The sequence below is a fragment of the Rhynchophorus ferrugineus genome, unplaced genomic scaffold (assembly GCF_030347505.1).
Source record: "Rhynchophorus ferrugineus isolate W39M unplaced genomic scaffold, kcgeb_rfMv2 rfM10, whole genome shotgun sequence".
Classification (NCBI taxonomy): Eukaryota; Metazoa; Arthropoda; class Insecta; order Coleoptera; family Curculionidae; genus Rhynchophorus; species Rhynchophorus ferrugineus.
Window position 1 is genome coordinate 25,202,724 of NW_027472589.1, and position 25,180 is coordinate 25,227,903.

Sequence of the window (25,180 nt, forward strand, 5' to 3'; positions counted from 1 at the left end):
CGCTATCGATGATCATCAGCGCACATGAGAGCGGACAAGGAGTTTGTAGTATCATATTGAAGGTCATGTCTGTTTTTAAAAACTTTTCGCATTATTGCATCCATTACTATGCTGAAAAGCAGTGATGAGACCTCCTTGGCGAAAACCAATTCGGACCTCAAATGGAATTAGGAACTATTCAATTCAGTTGGAGCCATAGGCCATAGTAAGACCTGAAGGAATTCAATAACTTTTAGGAAAAAATGTTCAACTTCCAAAACTGTCCAAATTAAGAACTAGTTTATAAACTCTACAATCAGGCTAACGTCGTAACTAGGTTGACTCCTATGGTTTTACCACGCTTTAATGATTTCGTTGCGTCCATCATCTCTATTTAAGATCATCATCAATGTAAGTAGGAAATGTGAACGATTTGAAACGATAAAAACCTTTATTTTACTTCAAAAACCATTTTATTTCATGGAAAGAAGTGGCGAATTGTGGAACGGTGATTCAACACGACGCTGATGGTTTAAATTAGCGTTGGAACCAATAGACTGAAAACAGTAGAAACAGTCGATAGTCGCCAAATAATAGAAATGAAAATACTAATTACTATTTCAGACAAATTCACTCTTCGACTGCTTTTTCCATTTGTGACAAGATAAGGATTTACGAATTCCTTTCCGTATCAATTTTGATAGAGAAAAAGACGGAAATAATTGTTATTATTTATGTGCTTTAGAAATCAGTTTATTTTGAATGCCATGAGTGAGATGGAGAAGAAAAGACGTGTTTATTTTGGCGCTATGATAATTTTTGGAAATAAAAAGAAAGACATTCATCGAGAAATTTAGAAAATGGAAAAAAGTACTACAAAACAGCAATAGAGAAAAAATTTACTATTTATCATCCAAAACCATCAATTCTTTTTACTTTTATTATATTAATAAATAATATTGAAAAACAGAATTAATATACATTATTATTTGCATTATTCTCATATTAGAAGCAAAATATTAAACTATATAGTTACATGTAAGAATAAATTCGGCACATTAATTTGCAGACTACAGGGAAGTGAAGAAGATGTCTAGTTGAGCGTAGGGCTACTTAAATGAAATGAAATGTTTGACGTTTTTATTATTTGCATACCCATATTTCCTTGAGAAGTTTTGACGTTTTTATTATTTGCATACCCATATTTCCTTGAGAAGTTTTTCTTTGAAAAACAATTCATCACAGTGTGTTATATATGTGGCTTCGGTATAATTTGTGCATTTCTTCGATTACTAATAAAACTAGTGTTCTGTTATTTTGTCTGAATTTTATCAAAATCCGTAAATATAAAAGTATAAAACTAGTCAATATAAAACTAATTAGAACAAAACTAGTCAATATAAAACAATCGAACTAGCCGATGGTCTAAAAAATAGTCGACTGATAATAGTAATAGTAATTTCAGTCAAATGCACCTTTCCACTGTTTTCCAAATCGCAATAACAAAGCAAGACAAATTCCTTCTTTGAGAAAGAAAAGGACAGAGATAATTACTTGAATCTTGTGCCATACAGATCACTTCAATTTAGATAATTTTAAATGATTTCCAATATGTTTCAACGTATTTTAATGTTTGGAAAATAACAATAATATAATAAAATTCGAATGTCGTACTAACGGGATAGAGAAGGAACTGGATAATTGCTAGATTATATTATGGTCCAAAGATCAATTTCATATTAAATGGTATAAAATTATTTTTATATTTTATATATTTGATCTGAGTGCAAAAAGAAATGGAATAATGACCCACAAATATATTTGCCGTATTTTCTCAATCAATCTTTGTCAACTATTTAACTATCTTTTTAAATGAAATAATAATTTTATTTAGCGGTAATCGTTGAAACTTTAAAAACTCGGTGAAATAATAAAAGAAGTTTTAACACTCAAAATACTTGAATAATAACTATTGAGAGACAGAAATTATAAAAAAGTCAATAAAAAGGAGACATAACAGACATACATTTGATTATTTTACTCCGTTATATCAATAAATAATATTGAATAATAATATTATTGAACAATCAATAATAATATTGAAAATTAGAGTTCCTAAAGGCTGCTATATCAATATACATTGTTTTTTTTTGCTATCATATTACAAAAAAAGACAAAACTATATATTTAAATATAAGCATATATTCAACACATCACTTTCAACCCTTCTTTACCAACGGATATAGTCCCAACGTCATCAGAAACACACTTCAGGCACAACTGACCCAGGCGATAGCATGGTGTCATCATCATACCTCTATCTCCAATTCGACCGCAGGTTTCAATGATCATCCCAAATCCAAGACGTTATTTGCAAAGGCAATGGCGTGTATAGGATTCTATACCCACTCCTCCACAGAAAAAGTAAAATTCTTATCTATCAGAAAGCGATTCTGTATAAAATGCTTGTCCGTTCAGACTACCTCTATGAAGCACAGATGTGGTACAGGCAGGTCTCTGAGAGACAACTTCAAGTGTTCCAATCCAAAACAGTCCGCGCGTTTCAGTTTCAGTTTCAAATATCCACCTTGAATCAGGCACCCCGTTCGTGGAAACATACTCAGCGTGAGGTTCTCTCTTGGAATCTTACAACATGAAAAACCACTGATAAAAACCCTACCAATTCACTCGCGGTAGACAATTAAAATACGACAATATCAGTCGTAAGCAGGGTGTCTGTTGTCTGCAAATCCAAACATCCTGAACCCGAAGTAAAATTACCAAAAGACCAATTGGTTCTAGCTGATCAATCTGGTTTAATAAGAAAAATCACTTTGAAGGTTACAGCTAGGACGGCAAAACCAGTCAGTATAAAACTAGTAACGAATGTTTCAGTCGATAGTAAAATATAGTCAGTTACTAAATAGTTCAATAGTTCCCAACGCTACTAGTCAGTATAAAACTAGTCGAATGAAGATAGTGGCCACTGAAAATAGTAACAAATGAAAATTTCAAATAAACTAATGACGACTAAAACCAGTCGATTGAAAGTAGATAATAAAACGAAGTCGATAGTCATTTCCATTCGATACTTACCAACGCTAGCTTAAATATATTCTAATAAACCAAACCTCTGTGTCCAGACGTCTCACTCGTTATTCCATTCATTCATAATATAAGCACACAGTCTCATTCCTTGGATGAATGAAGTACAATGAATGTGCACCTGGTCATGTATCAGTCACGCTATATAACATGTATTGGCGTTGTTTCAGAGCTGGGAAACGGAGGAGCTCCCGGTGGCCACCTGTGGCACGTGCAACCTGCCTGCGCCATCACCGGCGACGGGCTCCACGAGGGTCTCGAGGTCCTCTACGAGATGATCCTCAAGCGGAGGAAGCTGGCGAAGGAGCGCAAGAAGAAGGGCAGATAGGGCAACCAGGACGGTGCCAGCTGCACCAGGGCGATGTTCTGCTGAGACGTCACCGACGGGGAAACAGAGACGCTGACGCGAAGGGTTCGAACCGAGGTGATCGCTTTCGATTCGTGTTCCCGGCCGATGGGAAAGGTACAAAACAAAATCCAACCGTCAATTTTTCCAACGCGGACCCGACCAGTTTCAAACCGGACTCGTTTTTACGTTGCTTTGGATGTCGCTTACCCCACCTACCAGTGAGTTAAAAAGCAATGTACTCAGAACCACCCCGAACTGCCGACCGTCAAAAATAGAATCGCCCCACCCCACCCCAACGGCGGGCATCAACAACATATATTTTTGAGTAAAAATAGGCGAGTTTCGACTGTGATATGCGGTGAAATTTTGCGAATCCGAATCCCCCTCGGGGGGTCCAGCCTAGTTCAGTGTTACACAGACGGACCCCGACGTAAACCAAAGCTGCTTCGTAGACTAATCGTGCGTTCGACTGCGTTTCCTCTCAGAAACTAGATCAAGAAGCCGTCCTTTTTTTTTGATGCATCAACGAACAAAAGCCCCAGCGGAATCATCCGAGGATGGTCGAGTAGAACCCTCCGTTATCGCTTAGTTTAATTCCGCATGTGTTAGGACGACGGGTTCGTTACTGAGATAGGATCGACGACTGAGTTATCCCGCTCTTATTTCCCCTAGTCTACGAGTGTGAGCGAGAGAGAGAGAGAGAGAGATCGTGAGCGAGTGTGAGCGAATGTATGAGTTTTCTTCTTCTTCTTGGCTTCGACGCCGTCGCCGGGCTATTTCGGGATTCGCGAGACCGTCGCGAAAAAGCCCCGCGACCAAAATCCCACGTTTCCTATATTTATTGTTCGATGTAGTGATACTGTTTTATATTCACCGTGCGACATAACAAAACGCATTGTTAGATTTTCTATATTTTTATTGTTATACACGCTGATAGCATCCGCCATGTTGTATTTAGCCCCCCCCCTGTACATATTGTATCATAATTGATTATTACCATTAAACCCATGTTTGTTTTTATATCAGTGCAGTTTTATTTCGAATCCTTGCTCAAAGTAATTCGTATAATTTAAATAAATTTGTGTTAAAGAAGAAAGTCTACAATACCCTACTAGGAATGTAGACTAATTGAAATAAATTTGTAATATCTGACTGAACGAGTAAACTTTCTAGTAAGTGTCATTTTAATGAAGTATAATTTTTCTCTTAGGTCTAAAGACGTCAATTTTTCCACTTTTTGATGCATTATCCAAAAATTAGCGTTGGGAACTATCGACTGAAAACAGTCGATAGTAATTACTATTTTCAGTTAAATGCACGGTTCGACTGTTTTATTCAATTCGTGATGTCAGACGAAGATGTACGAAATCTTTATTGTATAAATTGTGAGAGAGGAAAGGACGGAGATAATTGCTTGGAGCAGTTAATTTTATACGTGCTTATATTTTCCAATGGTAGTATAAGCAAAACGGAGATGTACATATTCCTTCACGTGTCAACTTTAAAAAAGAAGAGGAAAAAAAATTACTGAATTCTATTAACATGCAATTCATAGTTTCATTTTAAAGGAAGTAGAATTACTTTTATATTTGAATGTTCTGTGGATCCGTAAAAAGAAATGGAATTTTTCTACGGAAGGGAATAACACCCCACAAGTGTTTTATGGTATTTTAATATGTTAATTGCTATTTTCAAATTATATACTATAATAAATATAGACAATATCATAGAACTTAAACAAAATCTAAAAACTAACAATGTACAATAACCATACTACTAAATAAAAATTAAACACATACCAAACACATAAAAATTAAAAAAAAATAGTTCGTTAAATAAAAATCAGCTAATAATAAGAGCTTTATTAAATAAAGCAAACGCTTTATTTATTATTGAACGGAAATATTTTTTAACAAAAATCGAGGGAATAATCGAATTATTACGTATCATTGCCATAATAACAGTCAAAAGCATTTTACTATTTATCAATCACAATTTTAATCTTTTTATCCTATTGCATTAACAATCTTGAAAAATATTGTTCCAAAATGCTGCTATATTAATATACAATATATTGTTATTTAAAAGAAAACTACCAAAAAGTCATAAAACTATATAATACTTATAAACCTAAGCAAGCATAAATTGGGTACATTTTTGTCAAGGCCGCGGACGCGCGCTAAGTCGACAGAACTATAACGACAGAACGTTAAAAATCAGTCGAATGAAACTAGTAGAACCAAAAATAGTAACTAAAAGTACACGACTGAAGCAGTCGATAGTAAATAGTAACAAAATCAGTCGGATCGAAAGTAACGACTGAAAACAGTCACTGGTAAAAAGTAGTAAAATCAGTTGAACTAAAATTAGCGACTGAAACAGTCGATAGTAAAAACTAGTCAATTACTAAACAGTCGATAGTCCCCAACACTACTAAAAATCAAAGCAAACAAGAAAAAACAAAAAAATTTAGAATTAAAGATATCTTAAAATGAACCATTGCTGATATTTCCAACCTAATACCATTTTTCAATAGTGGTATATCAATACTAAGTAGTAAAGGATAAGGTTCGAGACAAAAATTGAAAATAATTAGATTACAATATTGTAATTTCAACCAAAAAAACATATAGGAAATCAAAAAGAGTCCACGTTAGATTCACAATTATTTAACTAATCCATGTTAGGTGCGAATTATTCATGTGATTCAGTGAAAAAATCACAAATAAAATGAAGCGTAAAACTTTCTATGTTTAAACTTTTAAAAGTTTATAATGAAAACACTGTTCTCAAAAGTAAAGATCCTTAGGATTTTACTTCAACTGAATGTTAAACAAAAAAGCTGTCACAATTTATTTTATCTAAATTGTCCGGAAATTTTCAATAGTACGCAGTATGTATGCCTTTTTATTGCCTGCATATAGCTTATAGAGAATGCAAGAAACCAATTCAATCCTAGACAAAGCAGCTATTATGAAAGGCACCACTAATATGTTACAGCATATATATTTGAAACCGTCTAGACATATGTAAACAAATTCTGTATATAATATAATCTGACCACCATTTGTTCGTTATTCTATTAATTATATATCTCAAGAAACAAAACATTAATAATACACACCAGGTTTCATCAAAAATCACTAACGTTAAGAAAGCATAAATAGATAAATCAACTGAGTTTATAATACATGTTACAAACGAAACTTAATCACCGACCAATTTTTCATAATAAATCTGTTATAAAAAAAATATAGTAAAGAAATAATAACGATGAAATTAAATAGTCTACAATACAAATAATCCAAAATAAAACATTTCACAAATATGTACATTAGCAAATAATACAAGTTAAAACCATAACAGAGATATGGCGGACTACAAGTCAAACTCCCATACAAAAAAAGGACAAGACAAAAGATTCATTGAAAAAGTCTACAGTGTATTATAGAAATAAAACTAATATTTGCACACTAAAATCCAAATAAAAAATAAGACCAGACCTTAAGGAGGATACAAGTTTAAGCTCTTTGGACTATAGTATACATATTTAAATCAAGAAGAGTCTATAATACGTTACACAAATCAAACTATCAGCAAAATACGATCAAAATGTTTAAGTTTGGGATAGAAGAACTCGAAAAGTAAACCAAATTCCAACAAAAACCAAGAAATTACAAAACGTAAGAAAAACACAAAATTAAACTTCAGAAAAAGACAAAAGTTTTAATAAAAAAAAAGTATACATATTTAAATTAAAAGGAGTCTAAACAATACATCATATAAAACAAACTCTTGACAAAAAAAAACAAAATATCAATGAAAGTTGTCAACTTGAAATGTCAAATCAAAGCATATTCCAATTGAAGAATAAAACCTTAATACAGAATAACGTCTAAGTAAAACAAAATATACAATATAATAAAATTTTAAGACAATGGACCCCAGCAATATATAATAACATTTCAAGAAAAAATGCAAGTTGAAATCAAAAGAGGCTACAATATCTTAGCAAATCGAACTCCGAACAGAACCAAGAATCTACCAGATAACCAGATAAGCTGAATTCAAAAAAAAGTCTACAATATACTTAATATGCTCAGCTAGGGATTAAAATTCAAATAAAAGAGAGTCTACAGTATATTTGTGTTACCAATCCGTATTTTAGCGAAGAATAATTTTAGAAAAGAATAATTGTTTAATTCAATTAGAATTAATCTACAACACATGTGCACCCACTAAAATCCAAGATAAAAACCCATTATGTTTTATCAAAAAAACACAAACTACAAAGAGTTTATATTATATTTATAGAGACAAAACCGAAAATAGCTATTATTGATTAATTAAAATAAATTACCATCACATGCATCGCACACAATGGGTCTATTATACAGTAATCTAAATAATAATAATAAAAAAGATAAATATATAAGTGTGTTTATGAACTGGGCTCAAGTCGTACTGGAAACTTTGGACTCGAAATGATGATAAATTACATAAAATTTACCGTTGCTTACAGTGAACTGCTTGCACAGACTGTAAAGTCAGAGAACCTCTATAACTAGGTAAAATTATTGTCAAGCGCTAAGGAGAGGAAACACTACTCTCCTTTTGTTGTTTATTTTAAATTTTGTACGAAAACGTGCAATCTTCTTCACAATTTCATAGTTATAAAACTTGTGAAACATGTTCTCATAATTGGTAAATTATATGGGCGATAGATCAAAATGCGTTAAGTGAGGTCAATATGAGGGAGGCACCATCATTTTCTAGCTATGCTACAATGTCTTTTATTAAGTTTAGTATTATCAGGTGAAATGACGATGATGTAATAGTTCTATTCACCTATTGTCTAATCTCTAAAAAGAGAATTTTTGTCTTTTCGATTCTTTCAACTCTTGTTTAATTTGTTTTACTCTTCTAAGATATAATACATGATTTTTACAACTTGTATTGTCTATTTCTTTACTATTCCTTCTTTGTTCACTTATTTTCACCCCTATTTATTTATATCTCCTACCATCTTCTATTTTTAACTTATACACTGCTATTTCCGCCAACCTTCCTACTATAGCCATACCTTTTATCTTAATTATATTTTCATTTTTAGTCTTCAGAGAATTATACTCTTTATTTTAGTTTCTTAACCTGACGGGTTTTAATTTTTCGTCCATAAATTGTAACTAAAATATCATTTTGTATCACTTGTCGAAACCCATTCCTTATTGTAAAATCCTTCAAAGTTAGCGTAATGTTTTAATATAACAGGTCAGTTGAAAAGTCCCCGGCCTACAATAGTAAAACATATTTTAAATTAGCAAAATTAGTTTTTTTATTCAACATAATTCCCTTTAAGGGTGATACACTGATTATAGCAAGCCCCCAACTTTTCGTTACCATTTTTGTAGTACGATTTGTCCTTTGCTTTAAAATAGACGTCACCTTCGTCGATCACCTTTACATTCAACGAAAATGTCTTCCCAGCATTCTTTTGAGATCTGAGAACAGGACATAGTCGCTGGGAACCAGATCTCGAGAATACGGTAGATGAGGAAGCAATTCAAAGCCCAATTCATGGATTTTTGTCATCGTTCTCACTGACTTGGGATACGGTGCATTGTCTTGGTGAAGCAGCATTTTCTTTTTCTTCAAATGCGGTCATTTTTCGACGATATCGTCCTTCAAACCTTGTCCAATAAATCTATGTAACAGTCGCTGTTGATGGTCCTTCCATTTTCAAGGTAGGCAATGAAAATTATTCCATGCGTGTCCCAAAATACAGACGTTATAATCCGACTGTTGCGTTTTCCCATGCTTTGGAGCGAGTTCATCCTGTGCAGTCACTCGGATGACTATCGATTAGACTTCGGAGTGAAATGATGGGACCATGTTTCATCCATTGTCACATATCGACGCAAAATCTCGGGTTTATTACGCTTGATCAACTTCAAACACTGCTCCAAATCATCAACTCGTTGTTTTTTGTCAAAAGTGAGCTAGCGGGGCACCCACTTTGCACCGAGCTTGCTCATACCCAAATATTCGTGAATGATATGATGTACACATTCAGTTGATATCTTTAGATTGTCTGTCTTACGGCCATTTTTTTAATGTTCTCTTCGGTAACAACCTCGTTTGGGCGTCCACTGCGTTCACCGTCTTCGGTGCTCATTTCACCACCTCTAAACTTAGCATACCAACCCTTGATGGTTGATTTTCCTAGAGCAGTGTCCGAAAACTCGGCATCAAGATAAGTTTTTGCTTCAACTGTATTTTTTCCCTTCAAAAAGCAATATTTTATCAACAAGCGAAATTCCTTTTTATCCATTTTTTTCACATTAACAAAAGTTGCTTCACGCAAAATGCTATAATTCACAAGCTTAAGTTACGTCTAACTAAAAAAACATATGGATTTAATTCTAGTAGCGCCATCTATGTATCAGGCCAGCGACTTTTCAATTGACCTGTTATTGTTTACAATAATTTACTTTAGCTACATATAGATCAATATAAAAAACATCGAAAACTTAAATTACAAGATCGATATTCTCGACACTCCGTAACCCTTTTGCGACCAATATTAAAATAGACTTTTTCACCTTCAATTTTTCACGAACAGTCATGGTTAATTACTAAGACGAGATAATATATAACTCGATTTTAAAGAATTAGGTATAATAAATTCCGCCTGTCTTAATACATTTTAATTGGGATTAAAAATGAATAAAATCCTCAATAAAAATTAATATGATTTAATCCCCCAACGTAAAAGTGGAAATTAGTATATTATCAACAAATATTGGAAGGACTAATTTTATTTCTAACATCACATTATTCATTATTCATTGTCATAAGTATTACTACGAATTTAGTTCTAGATAATACACTGTGCATAATAAAAATCAACCAAATGATAACATATTTGCAACATTACCTTACTATAAAATAATTATTTATAAGCATATTTTATCTAAATTTTAATTTATATAGATATGCAATTATATTTCCATAGAATTATATTTGTTATTTAATTAAAATATTATCGAAATGCGTCAACCTTAATGGTGATAATATAAAAATAAGAATTTAAAATTCAACGAATTTAGTAACAAACAACTAGACAATAGTTCAACGAGATCCTATATCAAAATGAATGTTGGTAATAGAAAATATGAAGAAGCTACTGTAGACGGCTACATACCATAAGGGATAACAAGTTCTAGTACACCGGAAGAACCCACCAAAGAACAAAGGAATCTGAGAAAAATCAACAGTTATCAATAAATACACACACAATGTATAAATTGTTAACAAATCTAACTATAAATCAATCAACAATACATACACCCATACAAAACCCCAAGTAAAGGACGAAAATACCGTTTAATAAGAAGTGAATGAAAAACTTATATTTATATAATTAACAAACATTTATACAATTAAGAAATTTAGATAGAAATAACAAAACCAAAGACAAAGATCTTTTTTCGTATATCAATTTACCTCAAGGTTAAATTTTATAACGTTAATTATCTTTACAATGCTAATTTGTTCATTATTTTGTAATTAAAATACAGTTGATAAAATATGTTTCTTAATTGTTTAGAGAGATGGTCAGGTAAATATCACATTAACCTATAATTATGTGCTGTAATCTGTTTAATAACTTTTAACGTGTCCTATATAACTAACCTGTCCTAAGTTTGAGAAATTCGAGCCATAGTTTGTGTAACAAGTTTTGGGTTTACATAATAGGCTGAATTTGAATAGACCACGAAAAAACGTAATGTTAGTAATAAAATAATAATGTTAGAGTTTTAATTGGCGTTATCAAAAATAAAGCTTTAGCATTTTGAACTGAGAATAGTAGATTAACAAAAAATTACATAAATCAAATAACAACTCTTAATATACAAGAGTATATAGTATATGCAACCGCAGAGAAAAATTGTAGATTTCGCGCTAGAACATTTCTTCATCAGATTACAATTATATATTATATACAAATAGGACAATAACCAACGAAGTTCATTGACGCAGTGGTCAAGGCGACAGGGCGGTCCTCCTACTGTTCTACTGTCCTGCTGGGGCATGGATGTACTTTATGTTTGTGATTGTAGTTGTAAATGTCTTTATAGGCAACAGTGGAAAATCCAACAAGGAATAACCATTACCAATCACGCCAGTCAGGCCAAGATCTGATGTCCTCTTGGGTGGTATCTAAGTTAGTCACTGGCTAGTCAATCCTCCTTGGCAAAAAGGAGATTTTAAAATATATTGTATATTAAAAAACCCACCAAAGGGAATTTAGGGCCAAATAAATAATTAACCATAGTATTGATAGATTAAGAAATCTCTAAATAGTCATGTATATATAATTATTAACATTAACAGTTCATGTGTACATGAAGAATAATCCAAGAATAAATATATAATTAAATTTTAAGAAGTATGCAGATATGTATAACCGCTAGGTAAAATGCTAAGATCGATCAACCGAAAGGAAAACAAAGATGCAAGATAAAATCTACAATACATGTCAACTTATATATATATATATATATATATATATATATATATATATATATATATATATATATATATATATATATATATATACAATGGTCTAATATAATGGATATATAATCTCCACGAACCAAAGTAAAACGTTAAAAAAATTATACTGCAGAAGCTTAACAAGAGAAATTGTTAATCATATGAAAATGAATATACAATACACATTTATAAAGTGAATCCTCACGAAAAGCTAAAAAAGCAAAGAAAAAAGTAATTACAAGTCTACATTTAACTTAATAATACTGATAATATTAATTTACATCTATATTCATATTAGAAATTAATAATTAGAGTAACTATAAAACCGTAATTTGCAAAATCTTACATAGAAAATATAATATATTATTAATAAACCTTCTATTGATACCAGAAAAAGAAACGGAAAAATAAGACAAATGATCCTACAATACCAGATATAATTTGAATATCCACGATCCCAAAAAAGCAAATAAAAAGTTCAAAAAGATTACTATAAATACCTTAACCGAAATTGGTAATTATAATCTGAAGTATCAAATATAATTCAAATAATTCTAGAATACTAAATATAATTTGAATATCCGTAAACCAAAAATACTTTGGAAGAATTTACTTTAAATATCTTAACCACATAAGGTGGTAAATATGGTAAAAGTGGTAAATAGTTATGATAAATATAATACATACAGTAGCTTACAAACCCTACGTCAAAAACATAGTAAATAAAAAATAAACATGGAAAAACTCTGAAAATGGGACCATAACTAGAGGAAAATTCGAGAAATTAGATAGGTACCTACAATACATCCCTTTATAATATAAATGAGTAATTAGAAATAAAGAGAAAATGAGAAATAGAGGTAATAATTAAGTGTAGTTTTAGTCCAATATATACCTATAAAAATAGGCTGATGGACTATTCAAACCTAACATGTTAAATATTTTAGTACATTAGTGAAAAAACCGAATGCTATTAATAATATACTGAGATGTGACTAAAATAAGCTACAGTACACGAATGTGTAACGCTAATATCACATTTAAAAAGGATAGTAACCAACAAAGGAGGATTGCATGAAACAAAAATGCAAACACTGCGTGTTGCTGACACTTAGCAACAGTAGCTAATACGTATAGTTACTTAACAAATCTCTAAATAGTTATATATATATATATATATATATATATATATATATATATATATATATATATATATATATATATATATATATATATATATATATATATATATGTATATATATATATACTAACCTGTAAAACGTAGGTAGAGAATAAAATAAATTAAAAATAAACCTGCACCAACATACGAAGAAATTGGTCTACAATACATACTCGTATATATAATGTGAATATCCACGAAGCAAAATAAAAATAAAAATATGTGGTAAAAAAGTGAACTGTAGAAACTTGCGAGAAGAAAAATTATTACTAACTAAACAACAGTAATTTGAAAATCTTACATAGAACTAAATCAATCAATGAAAGGTAATCCACGAACCAAAAGAAAAAGCAAAGAAATAAGTCACTAGAGTAACTGTAATATAAGAATTGCAAATTTTAAGAACAACATTAACGAGAAAACATAATAAATTAAAAATAGATCTCCATAGAAATACGAGATGAGTATTGAATACATCGATATAAAGTGAGTCCCCATGAAAAATAAATAAAAACACCAAACCACCAAATATAATTGGATATCCACAAACAAAAATTAAAAATAAAAAAATTACTTTAAAAAGTCTAATTTAAATATCTTAACTACAGAAATTCGTAATTGTAGTAACTAAAGTAGCAAAAAACATAATAAATTAAAAATAAACATGGAAAACGTCTGAAAATAGGACCATAACGAACGAAAAACCCGAGAAATTAGATAAAAGAGTCTACAATACATCCCTTTACAATAGAAACGCGTAATTAGAAAGAGGGCACGATAAGTTAATAAAGAGACTCCAACAGTTAAATAGAGTTTTAGTCCAATTCATCGTCAGAATGTCATTCCCCCCGTTCCCTCCGCGCCAGTCGTAGCGAAAAAAACGCAAATTTCCACCAGATGGGTCGGGAGACAAAGAAACCGACTGCCGTGAACGCGGCAGGTATCGATCCGCCCGCTGTCCGTCGTGTCGGTCATTGGAAAACGTTCAGGGAACGAGGTTTTGGCGTTTTTGTTTTTTGTTTTCTCCTCCATGGAATTCATTTCGATCGAATCGCCCAAAAACGTAAACAACAAAAAATGTGTCAATTGCTTTTTTTCTCTTCTTTCTGACCCGATGCACAGCTGACATTTTTTTTCGATTTCGGTCCGACAAAAGGAAAGTCGAGACCTAAAAGCGTCATCCCGCAGACGGCGAAAGAAAAAGCGCGCAGAGAAAATCATATTGGCCGCGACCGTTCCTATAAATCGTAAAATTTATATATCCAGTAGAGTGTATTCCGAAGATGCGACGTTGGTGCGATATATACTATGTTCTTAAATAAGTTCATGGAGCACCATCTATTCATACGATAAGGATAGAATTGAAAATTTTCGCCATTTTAAGATCTCAATCGCCGCTTATGACTTTCAACATCATGACAAGGGATTAACATACTGCTTATAACTGAAAAAAAATTGATATAATGATGATTTCCGAAACCTACGAATTCCTAAATATAATATATTATATTCATCATTAAATATACATCATACAATACGAAACACCCAGATGATAAACCATACGGAGCAACCATAATTACATACGGAGGCTTAAAGCATTATGAAAGGGAACGATTAAGAAAGACTACCTACACTAAGAATCTGTCGATGAGGTTCAATAATAAAATCTAGAGAAGGGCAAAAAATTAATAAAAGTAATGAAGACAGAAACCAATAAATTACCCATTAAATAAAAACACAAACCCTATAGGTTTTTGTGCTAAGAAAAATATCTTTACAAAAAAGTGTAAGTAAGAATCATATTTCGATGTGACAACAAGATAAACTACTTGCCTCTATTTAAAGAAAAGCCATATAGAATTGCATTTAAATCTAAGATATGTTACAGTGAAATATATTGAAGAGAAAATCTAATACCATTCACAATTTAACCGAAAATTTCAGGAGAAGTAAAAGAGTGGGAGCTAAAGAATGTAAGAAAAAATTTAAAAGTGCGATAAGGAGCTGATCCAAAACGAACAAAACCAAGGTTCTAGAGAATATTTGCAAAAACTGACATCAACTGAGGCAAAAAACTATTCATTACGGACATCATCAAGAAAGGTCAAACCAAAACAACAGTATTAAACAGGCAACCCACCCGTTAACAGTATTACAATAATTAGACTAAAAACATTAAAGAATGGCTGATTTTTTTTATCGCTAAAAATTATTTAAACTTTTATCTTCTAAGCTATCTATAAGTAGAGAAAATAAAATTTTCAAACTCCTCAAAATTATCCATTTCAAATAGATATCTAACCCAATAGAAAAATTACTGCCAAGAATGTTAAACAAACAGTAATGATGGAATTTAACCTTCAAACAGCTTCTTGATATGATCTGCTAATTGTAAAAAAGCTCAACACTTGAATTTAATACAATGTTGAATTACACCATTTCTAACATTTAGAAATTGACTAAAATGAGCTCATAATTGGCTCGTTATGATTCTAAGATCCTACAAACAACCATTACAATCACACAAATTACTAGGTTGGATAACTTCTGGAGATATATTGAATTGTTTGATCCAACATCCGAGAACCGTGGTTTATTTGTGTAAAAAGTTCCAAGGGAAATATTATCTAGTCTACAGCTGGAATATGTTAAATCCAAGCTAGGTAGCTCTACAGATTATGTAATCGAAAATATTCTAAAATCATACAATTTCTAATCGTCACTTTAGAATACGATACGGTACGAATATTCAGACCCATGAAACCCATTTATGCAGGTGTACCACAAGATAATGTCCCTGGACCAATAATATATTTACTCTATATACACTGATAGACACACTATATCCTTAAATATGAGAAGTAACAATGATCACATCTCCTAATGATCCTACTCCTACTCACGTTTGCTATGATACACTCGTTACAAGTAACAACATTGAAGCAACTCTAAATATTGTTATAAAAATTACTGCCGGAGCCGAAAAACAGACAGCTATCAATAAAATTACAAAGTTGGCTAAAAAATGGAGAATCAAAATTGAATGGAATCTACAAAAGAGTAGATGATAATTGTTATATCCAATATAAAACTATTATTTATATTCTTATTTTAGTTTATCGCCGTTTTACATGTAACGTTATAATTAATTTTTCATTTTATAAATAGGGTTAAGAACTTATTGATTGGTGTTATTTGTATTGTTCTATTTACCTATTTTACATATAGAACTCAGTATTATAATGTTATTTATTGTTGTTTTGTGAACCTGAATGAAATATTTAAGGTGTTTTGTGTGAATAAAAAAATATTGAAATTTGACTCGATTGAAGACTGAAAATAAAACACTGAAAATCAAAAATCATCGATCAGGTATTATAAAATTATATCAAAGAGCGAGAAGCTCTTAAAATATCTCATTAATATCTTATTATGTTTATATAGGGTTTACATACTTATATTTACATAGAAATTTACTCAGGTTTCTATATTTATATACAGATCAATAAATTATATTGCTTATCATACATATTGTTTTTTTCCTAGATTAAAAAATACTTAATTAATAAGATTAATTATTTTAATTCGATTCTTATACTCTTGATTCTTGATATTACCATGTAATTCAATGATTATAAATTGATAAATAAATCATATTTGTTATTGAACATTTTCTTTCTTTTTTTTTCCTACAATACAATTACTTTTAATGTATTATGGAAAAAGCATTTGTAACAATAAAATTATCAAAATTTGAACTTAAATTTAAAGAGGAACTGGCAACGTGGTAATCTCTTCTAAAAATTACTATAGTTTATTCAAAATAACTGTGAACTCACGTCATCACGATGTCGATTGTATTGCCTATGGCGAATGTATATTTGTAAATAAGTTTTAAGATCAGACAACATTTTCCTTCTCATTTTATTCTAATTAAAAAGAGATACAACGCTGTCTGATACGTTCGGACATGTAACTGTATGTTGTCAAACGTCTGCAAAATCCTTTAAAACATCGGTGAAGTGAAATAGAGGCTTTCCTTGTTTTAAAAATTTTAAATAGCAGCTTATTATTACTCTGGTTAAAAATGTACTTCGAGTACATACTATAATGTTACAGTAAATTATATTTGAGAAAATTACTTTTATTTCATTATTTCATTTAGATCAAAATTTTTATAAGTCAACTAAAACTGAAATTTGATGCGGCAATATTATAATGTTTTGACGTCATAAATTCAGTTGACATGAGTTCACCATTTTATTGAACATGTTCATCAAGTTTATAGGATTTCTGGTCCCAACCTTTTCCCTGTCAGCCATTAAATTATCAGGTTAAATCTCGAAACCAAACGAAAATTGCCGAACTATTCCGTACGCGACAGTTCGACCGGAACGAACTATACCTAGAAAAGATTCAGCGAAGCGACGGACTACGTAAACGCGTCAAGAAGAGAAATCACGACAGGTGGATTCAAGATTAACCCAATTGACGGACGCCAAGGCCAAACCCGCGAGCCCCCGGGGCTAAGGCTCGTCGCTACGAGAGAACGGACCCGAGCAAGAAATAAAAAGTGAATCTGGAGGCGCCGGGTATCGATCCCGGTACCTCTCGCATGCTAAGCGAGCGCTCTACCATCTGAGCTACGCCCCCCACGATCGAAACTGGTTCTGTAAAAGTCGACGTCGATAGAATCCCACTCCGAAATGTATTTGGCCGCATTCAAACGAATAGAAACCGTAAAATGGGCATCGTTCCACTGTATTGTATCGCCACTTGGTAGAGCGTGAACGCTTCCTTCCTTCCGCTCGACATAAACAACAGGAAGAACGGGCGGCGGAGGGCTTTATGATTGCACGGCCGCCTCTGATAGGATAATAGTATCACTGGCCTTGATTCAGTTTTTGTTCTCCGACTACACCGCAATACGTAAAGATATAGAATGGACACCAAAATAAGGCATCCGTAACCGTGTGCTTGTGCGTCTAAAACACTAGAGGGCCAGAGATATAAAAGTAGTAAAAATGTTGTAGGACATCTGAGCTTGTATTTGTTTGTTTTTTCTATTTTTGTGATTAATTTAAGGAAATTTCTTATAATTTTGTAGCATTTAAGGTAAATATGACTTGCTAAAATGCAAATACAGAAGAAAAGTGTTATTTTCCAGCATATGAAGGTTCAAATAAAATTAATTATTTTCCAAAGGATTCTTCTCGAATTTTTAAGCGATGTTAACTAATCTAATGTAGAAATTAACTACTGTCTCGCTAAAACTCGAGAACTTTGTTTTGAACATATTTGTGAAAGTCCAGGGAAGGTTTATACGGTGAGAAAATTTGGAACAACAGCGAGGAAAACAGTAAAACTAAGTGTCATTGTCACTGTTGCAAAGGATCGACATTTTTATTGGTTGCCAAATATTTATGTGTGCGTTCAGAAAATTATTTTGTGACTAGAAATGTTGAATACTGATTAAAAATAACAATCACTATTATCAACCTGCGATTAGAATACTTAATGAATTAAACATTAAAGATAATTCCTCTAGATTGACCGTTGAAAACTTTACTACGATTTATGATTCATACAAATATATACATATATATATATATATATATATATATATATATATATATATATATATATATATATATATAACCCAAACAGTTACATTATAATTTTTGTATTTTTTGGACTCGGTACCGACTTAAAACTGATCAGTTGGTACTAGTTAAAATAAAATTGTAAATAAATAAATAGGTTTAGGTAGGTATTAAGCTGAATTGGATGTATATAGTGGAATATAACATACGTGTCGTAGATAAGTTAAATAAGGTTTTGTTTATTTTTATTTAGTTATTACAACGATTATTATGCACATATTTTATTCCATGAAGTTTTTTTTTTGTGTTAAAAATCTAATTTTGATTATTTTTTTACTTTTTAGTAAGTTCCTTATTTATTTTTTGCAATCGGTTCAATTTTTTCGTTAAAAATATTTTATATTTTAGTGTTAAATGTTTACTCAATAAATTTTGCAGTTATTTTAAGTATTACAAGGGGTAGGTCAAGTAAAGATGCCGTATGAGGAAAAATAGGAATAAAGAAACAATGACTGAAAATAAGGAACGCTTCAGGCCCCGGGGTCCGCTACCTAACGTAGGTGATTTGACAAATGCTTTAACTAAACAACAAAGAGTTAGTGTCCCCGCTTGGGAGGTAAACGCTTTAACCATTACACCAGAGAAGCAGTTGTGTACAATATTTCTACGAGGTCTTATATGCTATAGTTAATGCTTAGAAAGTAAACTGATCGGCTTTTGCACTGAACGACTTCCGATTTTGCATCACATCAGCTCAGCAATAACATTATACACAAATATCTGATTATTTTAGATAAAAAAATATGTGAAAACTTTGTACGTGGGTTTGAAATTTGAGCGTTTCCCTCGATTTCCCCCCTTCCCCCATCTGATTCTGACTTGGTTCCAATGGGACCACCTTGGAAGTGCACTCTTTCGAATAAACAAATAATTTTGAATATCAGTCCACAATTGACGGGGAAATCGGCGAACATACATTACAAAAAAAAATTATTATAAACTTTTTCGAAGTCGATTAAAAAGTAATTTCAAATGGTATTCTAATTGCCGTCGAGTAAAAATTTCCCAAGAATAGAGTTGAAATATGTAGTGACTGTTTATGGTAAAGCATTCTTTGTAAATGTATGTCACATTTATTTTATTATTATTATTATGAATGCCAAAGAGAAGACGTCCCGAATTAGTACTAACCGCACTCATAACTGCACAAGACAGGCAATGACAATAGTCGCATTGATACGTCACAAATGCATTCGAGAGTCTCTGGGAGTGGATAGAATTAGAATGCAACGAGCTCATAAACATCCAACACAACAGCGAGCACGACACAACGAATTCTGCAGATGTATTTCTCATGTGGTCCAGGAACGAGCAGCATTCCACTATTAGTCGGAAATATATTATGGTGCCAACAAAACGGTTACAATTGAGGAAATGAAAATCGTTTCTCACTATTATGAGGCATTAAAACACATCGCTAAATATACTGGTTTAAGTAGTGCCGTTAAAAAAGTAAAATTCCACAACTGGTTCCAGATCAATTACGTTCATTAGTCTGTAAGATAGAAAATGATTCTAGCCACTTCTTGGTTAACATAAAATAATATAATATTTGCTTCCAAATGATGTCATTTGGCCAAACGCATATTGTACGGGACAATTTTATGGCAACTTTTTAACATAAAATTTAACGTTCAGATTTATTTCAGAAATAACTATTAACTAATAATAAATAACCTAATAATATTTAGGGGCAAATTATTGTCAATGAACTACAAACGGTTCTTCATCAGAACATCGATTTGGTTTAAAAGTTTAATATATGTTAGCAATGGATCGGATGCCATCTGACATCCATAATATCGTCATGAGACTTTAGGATAAATTATATGGCTCGGTGAATGGAGGTAAAACGAAATTAAACAGTGGTGTTTACATTGCGTGACCGTTATTTATTGAAGTAATATAAAAATGTGAAAATACAAGTGACTAAAAAAGGCTGGCAGCGGTGTTGCCTGATGACGAAGCTTGGGCAGTCGATGGTGGCACGTCTAAACCAAACGATGGTCGGTTACTGAATGATCGAATGTCCCTTCAATAATCCTCCCCGTAAACGTCTCGGGGTTGCCAGCTATTCGTTATCGTATTCTAGTTGGCGCTGCTGGCACCCCGCCCGTGTTCAACGTCTGGAATTATATTTCTGGGTATTTTGTAGACCGTTATTCCACTATATAAAATTTCGACATGCCTCAAGGTGAACAAAACACCTAGCTAACACTAAACACTAAACTAACGGCTACTGATATTGTCGATGGGAATTTGAGAGGTATATATAGGCAAAACGAAGTTCACCAGATGATCTAGGTGATCTAGTATTTGAATCAATTAATGTATTAAAATCCTATATTTTAATTTCGCCCTGTAATAAATTTTCATGCTTGGCGCACCTCGAGGTGGTTAAGACGTGCAAGTTTTCTCTACAGCTCTATACATGGGAGATCGTATTCTATGTCTCTTTATTTTATGGCAACTTTACTCTACTAGTCATAAATACCGCTTACTCGAAACTCGCCCACTCCATATGAATTATAACATTAAACGTTGTAGTGTTTACCTTTTTTGTCGCTTATAAATACTAAATTATGCCAGTAGCGGGCAGAGCCTACTACGATATTATTTACACCAAAAAAAAAAGATCACGGTTTGTTTATTTTGTATAGATATCCGGTATATTATAATTACGCCTGAAAATCGTTAACCTTTCATGCTGCATCTAACAACATCCGTTTTTTATTGGCGGGATAATTATTGCATTATATAAAATACCGACACACACCACTAAATATACAGGATACAACAATACAAATAATGCATATAGAAATTTATGGATTTATGGCTAACATATTAATTAACCGACCTGAAATATTTAATTTCGACAATTTCCTTACATTAATATGCTATCAAACAACAATGTTTAATTGGGTATCTAATCGGTTTTTCAATAAGTATACGGAGCACCGAGATTATTTGGAAAAAAGTTTTTAAATCCGTAAAAATTCATAGTGAAATGACTCCCATTTTGAGAGATTGACTAGAAGTTTTGATGCATCCACCGTATAGCCCGGACCTTGCTCCGTCCGATTATCATTTGTTCCCGTCTCGACAAAACTTTATTTAGAGGATATTCAAATGTCTAGACTAGAATACCCTAGAAAAAGTGTAAAGCTTGCCTTGTGAAAAATTACATTGATTGAAATAATTAAATTGAATTGAAAAATGATTCAAATTTTTTCACCTTAAAATCTTCTAAAGTAGTGGCATGAGAGTTTTACCAGAAAATCACTAAAATGTAATCGATCAAAACATATAATTTATTAGCGTTTGAATTTATATGAATAAATTATCTTTAAAAATATGAAAAAAAAACGAATGTACTTTTCCCTCAATCCAATCATATTAGAATTCCATTTAAAATATTTGTACACCTCCGTGATTCCAAATACAGACAAAAGAGGCTAAATGATATTTTAGTTCTAACACATATTAATAACTAAAAATTGACTATGAATTTTTAGGCTTGAATTAATTAGGATACAAAAAGAAGTGAAGTTGAAATTAAACTAAAAAATTAAGTCACTTTTATAACGAGTTTTATTTTTACCGTTTTTTTTGGCATTTCCGATTTTTTAACACTAAAATTCAATATTTTTATAAAAGTATACTTTGTATGACAGAAACTTAACTTTAACGAAAGTTGAAAATATGAAAAAAATCGATTTTTTCAAATTATCAGACTAGAATATCCCCTTAACAGTGTAAATCAAACTTCAAAAGAGGCTTATGAAAAATTACTTTGTTCACTTTTTCCCCTAGAAATCTCAGAGGTTCTACAGTAACGGAATTAGGGTTTTACCAGAAAAGTGCTAATGAAAACACATCATTGGTTCGCGTTTGAATTTATATGAATAAATTACCTTCAAAAAGATGAAACGAAACTACTTTTTTTCGAACCCATCATATTAGAACGAACGAACGAACGAACTATTCAACTGCTTAGAATTTGAAAGGAGTTGAAGTTATAATTTTAACAAAAATTTACAATTATACTTTTAAATTACCTAGTGTACTCGCGAAGGCGACGACACAACATTAACAATTACCAAGATAGGGCGGTAATTATGACACAAAATGACAGAAAAAATGCAAAAAGTCAATATTTAATGAATATGGTACTTGAAAATCAAGAAACATTTTTAGAAAATTAAGTATACAATTTATTTTTTACATTGTAGATGAAGATAGCAGTCTTGATGGGTTTATTAATTTGTTAGATTAGTAATATATCAATATCATTATCTATAATATGTAGTAAAATATATGTTGTGTAAATAATAATATGTATAGAGATCTTAGGATACGAATAAAGTTATTCATTCCCCCCTAGAAGAATATACCAAGCAAACTATTGGGAATAAATTCAAAGAAAATCAACTAGGGAATTTTTAATCATAATATAACATTCAAACAGGGCATTGGGTCAAAACTATAAAGTTTTACAAGCACTGAAAATCAGAATATGAGTTCGTATGAATAATAAGTCATTTAAATATTAATATTATATATTATAAATATAAGTTTTCGACACTAAATATATCTAAAGTAGTTAGTCAAGATAAAATTGCATCATGCACCAGCAGGGGTAAATATGCACCAGAAGGGTGATACAACAATAAAGCACGGTGCAAAGGCTCGATCAAGATAGATTAATTACAAGTCCATGAAGTTTTGATCCTGATAACAATACAATAATTCTCCTCATTATTGATTTAATTATTATAGTTCTTATTATTTATTATTCGAACCCCACTAACCATTAAGTTTAATTAGAGAATATATAACTTGTTCAAATTTGTTTATAAATATAACGTCCCCATCTTACTGATAATATATATCCCATAAAAATCCACACTAATTTCCCTAAAATAATATAATACACTAGTAACAACCTTAAAATTAACTGCTTTTTGACAAAACTTACTATGTTTGTACAAAACTTACTATGTATGTTTGTAAGCGATAATGTTACAAGACCATGAACTATATATACTTATTTACCAAACCAATAAAATATTTCTCTATAAACAATCAACAGTTAACATCAAATACATCCAAAAGTGTTGGTGCGAAAATACAGAAACCTAATAACTAATCATTTGAGAGGTACCCTATTCCTCATGCAGAATCGGCTAAATTTCTCGGCATCCATCTCCATGATAGATCTAATTAGCGACATGACAGAAAGGTTAGACAAAAAGTACAGCAGATCAAATAAAAAACAAATAACTTTACTGGTTAGTCGGGAGATACTCCCAACTTGGCCCTAGATATTTATTTGTCTATGTCATCAAACCGACTAGTAATCAAACACTGCTGTTCTTCGATTAATTTACAAATACTTATCGCTACGAACCCTTACACAATCAACGAAGAACTACTCAGATGACCTCGAAATAAAATAGACCCACATAAACAAATGAAAAAAGGCTACTACATCACACCAACGTGAAGCAATATAAATTTCTTACAATATTAGATTCTGCAATTATATTTACAGGATAAACTACAAATTAAATTGTAACTAAATTGCTATATCGAATATAGTACAATATTAATGCAAATTATGAAGATAAGATAATTGTCTGAAAACATCCATTCGTAGAGTAAATACAATGTAAATACTTAATGAACATAATATTTCAAAATCAACATAAACTTGCGAAAAAAAAACAAAAGTAGACTAGCAAACGTATGCTATTTTATAAGGCTTGTTAGACTTATGATTGACGATGACATTGTCTACAGAGTATAGCAAAATAACATGTATATGACCTGTAACATGCATTTAATAAAAATATGTAAGTAGTTATAGAGTACTGACACTGTTACAGAAAATATTTCCGTCTATTTTAAAAAAAATGGGAAATTACTAATTTCCATCATTAAAAATGTACAAAATAAGAGAATGAAGGATAGTTTCAGATAATCTGAATATGTAGAGATTGAACATATGGAAAAGTGTGCTATGTAAAGTACAAAAAAGATAGTAAATCAGAAATAAGAAATTACAAGAAAACAATTCATATCTACGGAAGATAGATACTTAAAAAATCATCATAATTGCCTGGAAAAAAATATAACGCATTACCAATAGATATTTTGATAAATAGTACTGGAAAATGATCATTTGAAGAGCCGACAAAGGAATTTTTGTTAATAACTTGACATACTGTATTCCTACGTACTTACTGAATTCATCTCAAGTGTGTTTTGCGGTTTTTATACTCGATGAAAACATCGATTTACCTTAAATTTCTCAGTGCAAATGGAATTTCGTCGGAATATTGT

General features: G+C 31.4%; 1 protein-coding gene and 1 non-coding gene across 2 annotated transcripts in view; one reads left to right on the forward strand and one right to left on the reverse strand.

Moving 5' to 3' along the window:
* The window catches only part of Arl4 (ADP ribosylation factor-like 4), an 82,654-nt gene extending 78,199 nt beyond the window's left edge, over window positions 1–4,455 (forward strand). Inside the window, exon 5 of the mRNA XM_076416242.1 lies at window positions 3,255–4,455. Within this exon, the coding sequence (XP_076272357.1) occupies window positions 3,255–3,412 (158 nt within the window). The 3' untranslated portion in view covers window positions 3,413–4,455. The remainder of the gene's footprint in view (window positions 1–3,254) is intronic.
* A 13,297-nt stretch (window positions 4,456–17,752) lies between these two features.
* Window positions 17,753–17,825, reverse strand: TRNAA-AGC (transfer RNA alanine (anticodon AGC)). The gene has a single exon. It is a non-coding gene; the product is annotated as a tRNA-Ala (tRNA).
* Window positions 17,826–25,180: the final 7,355 nt, after the last annotated feature.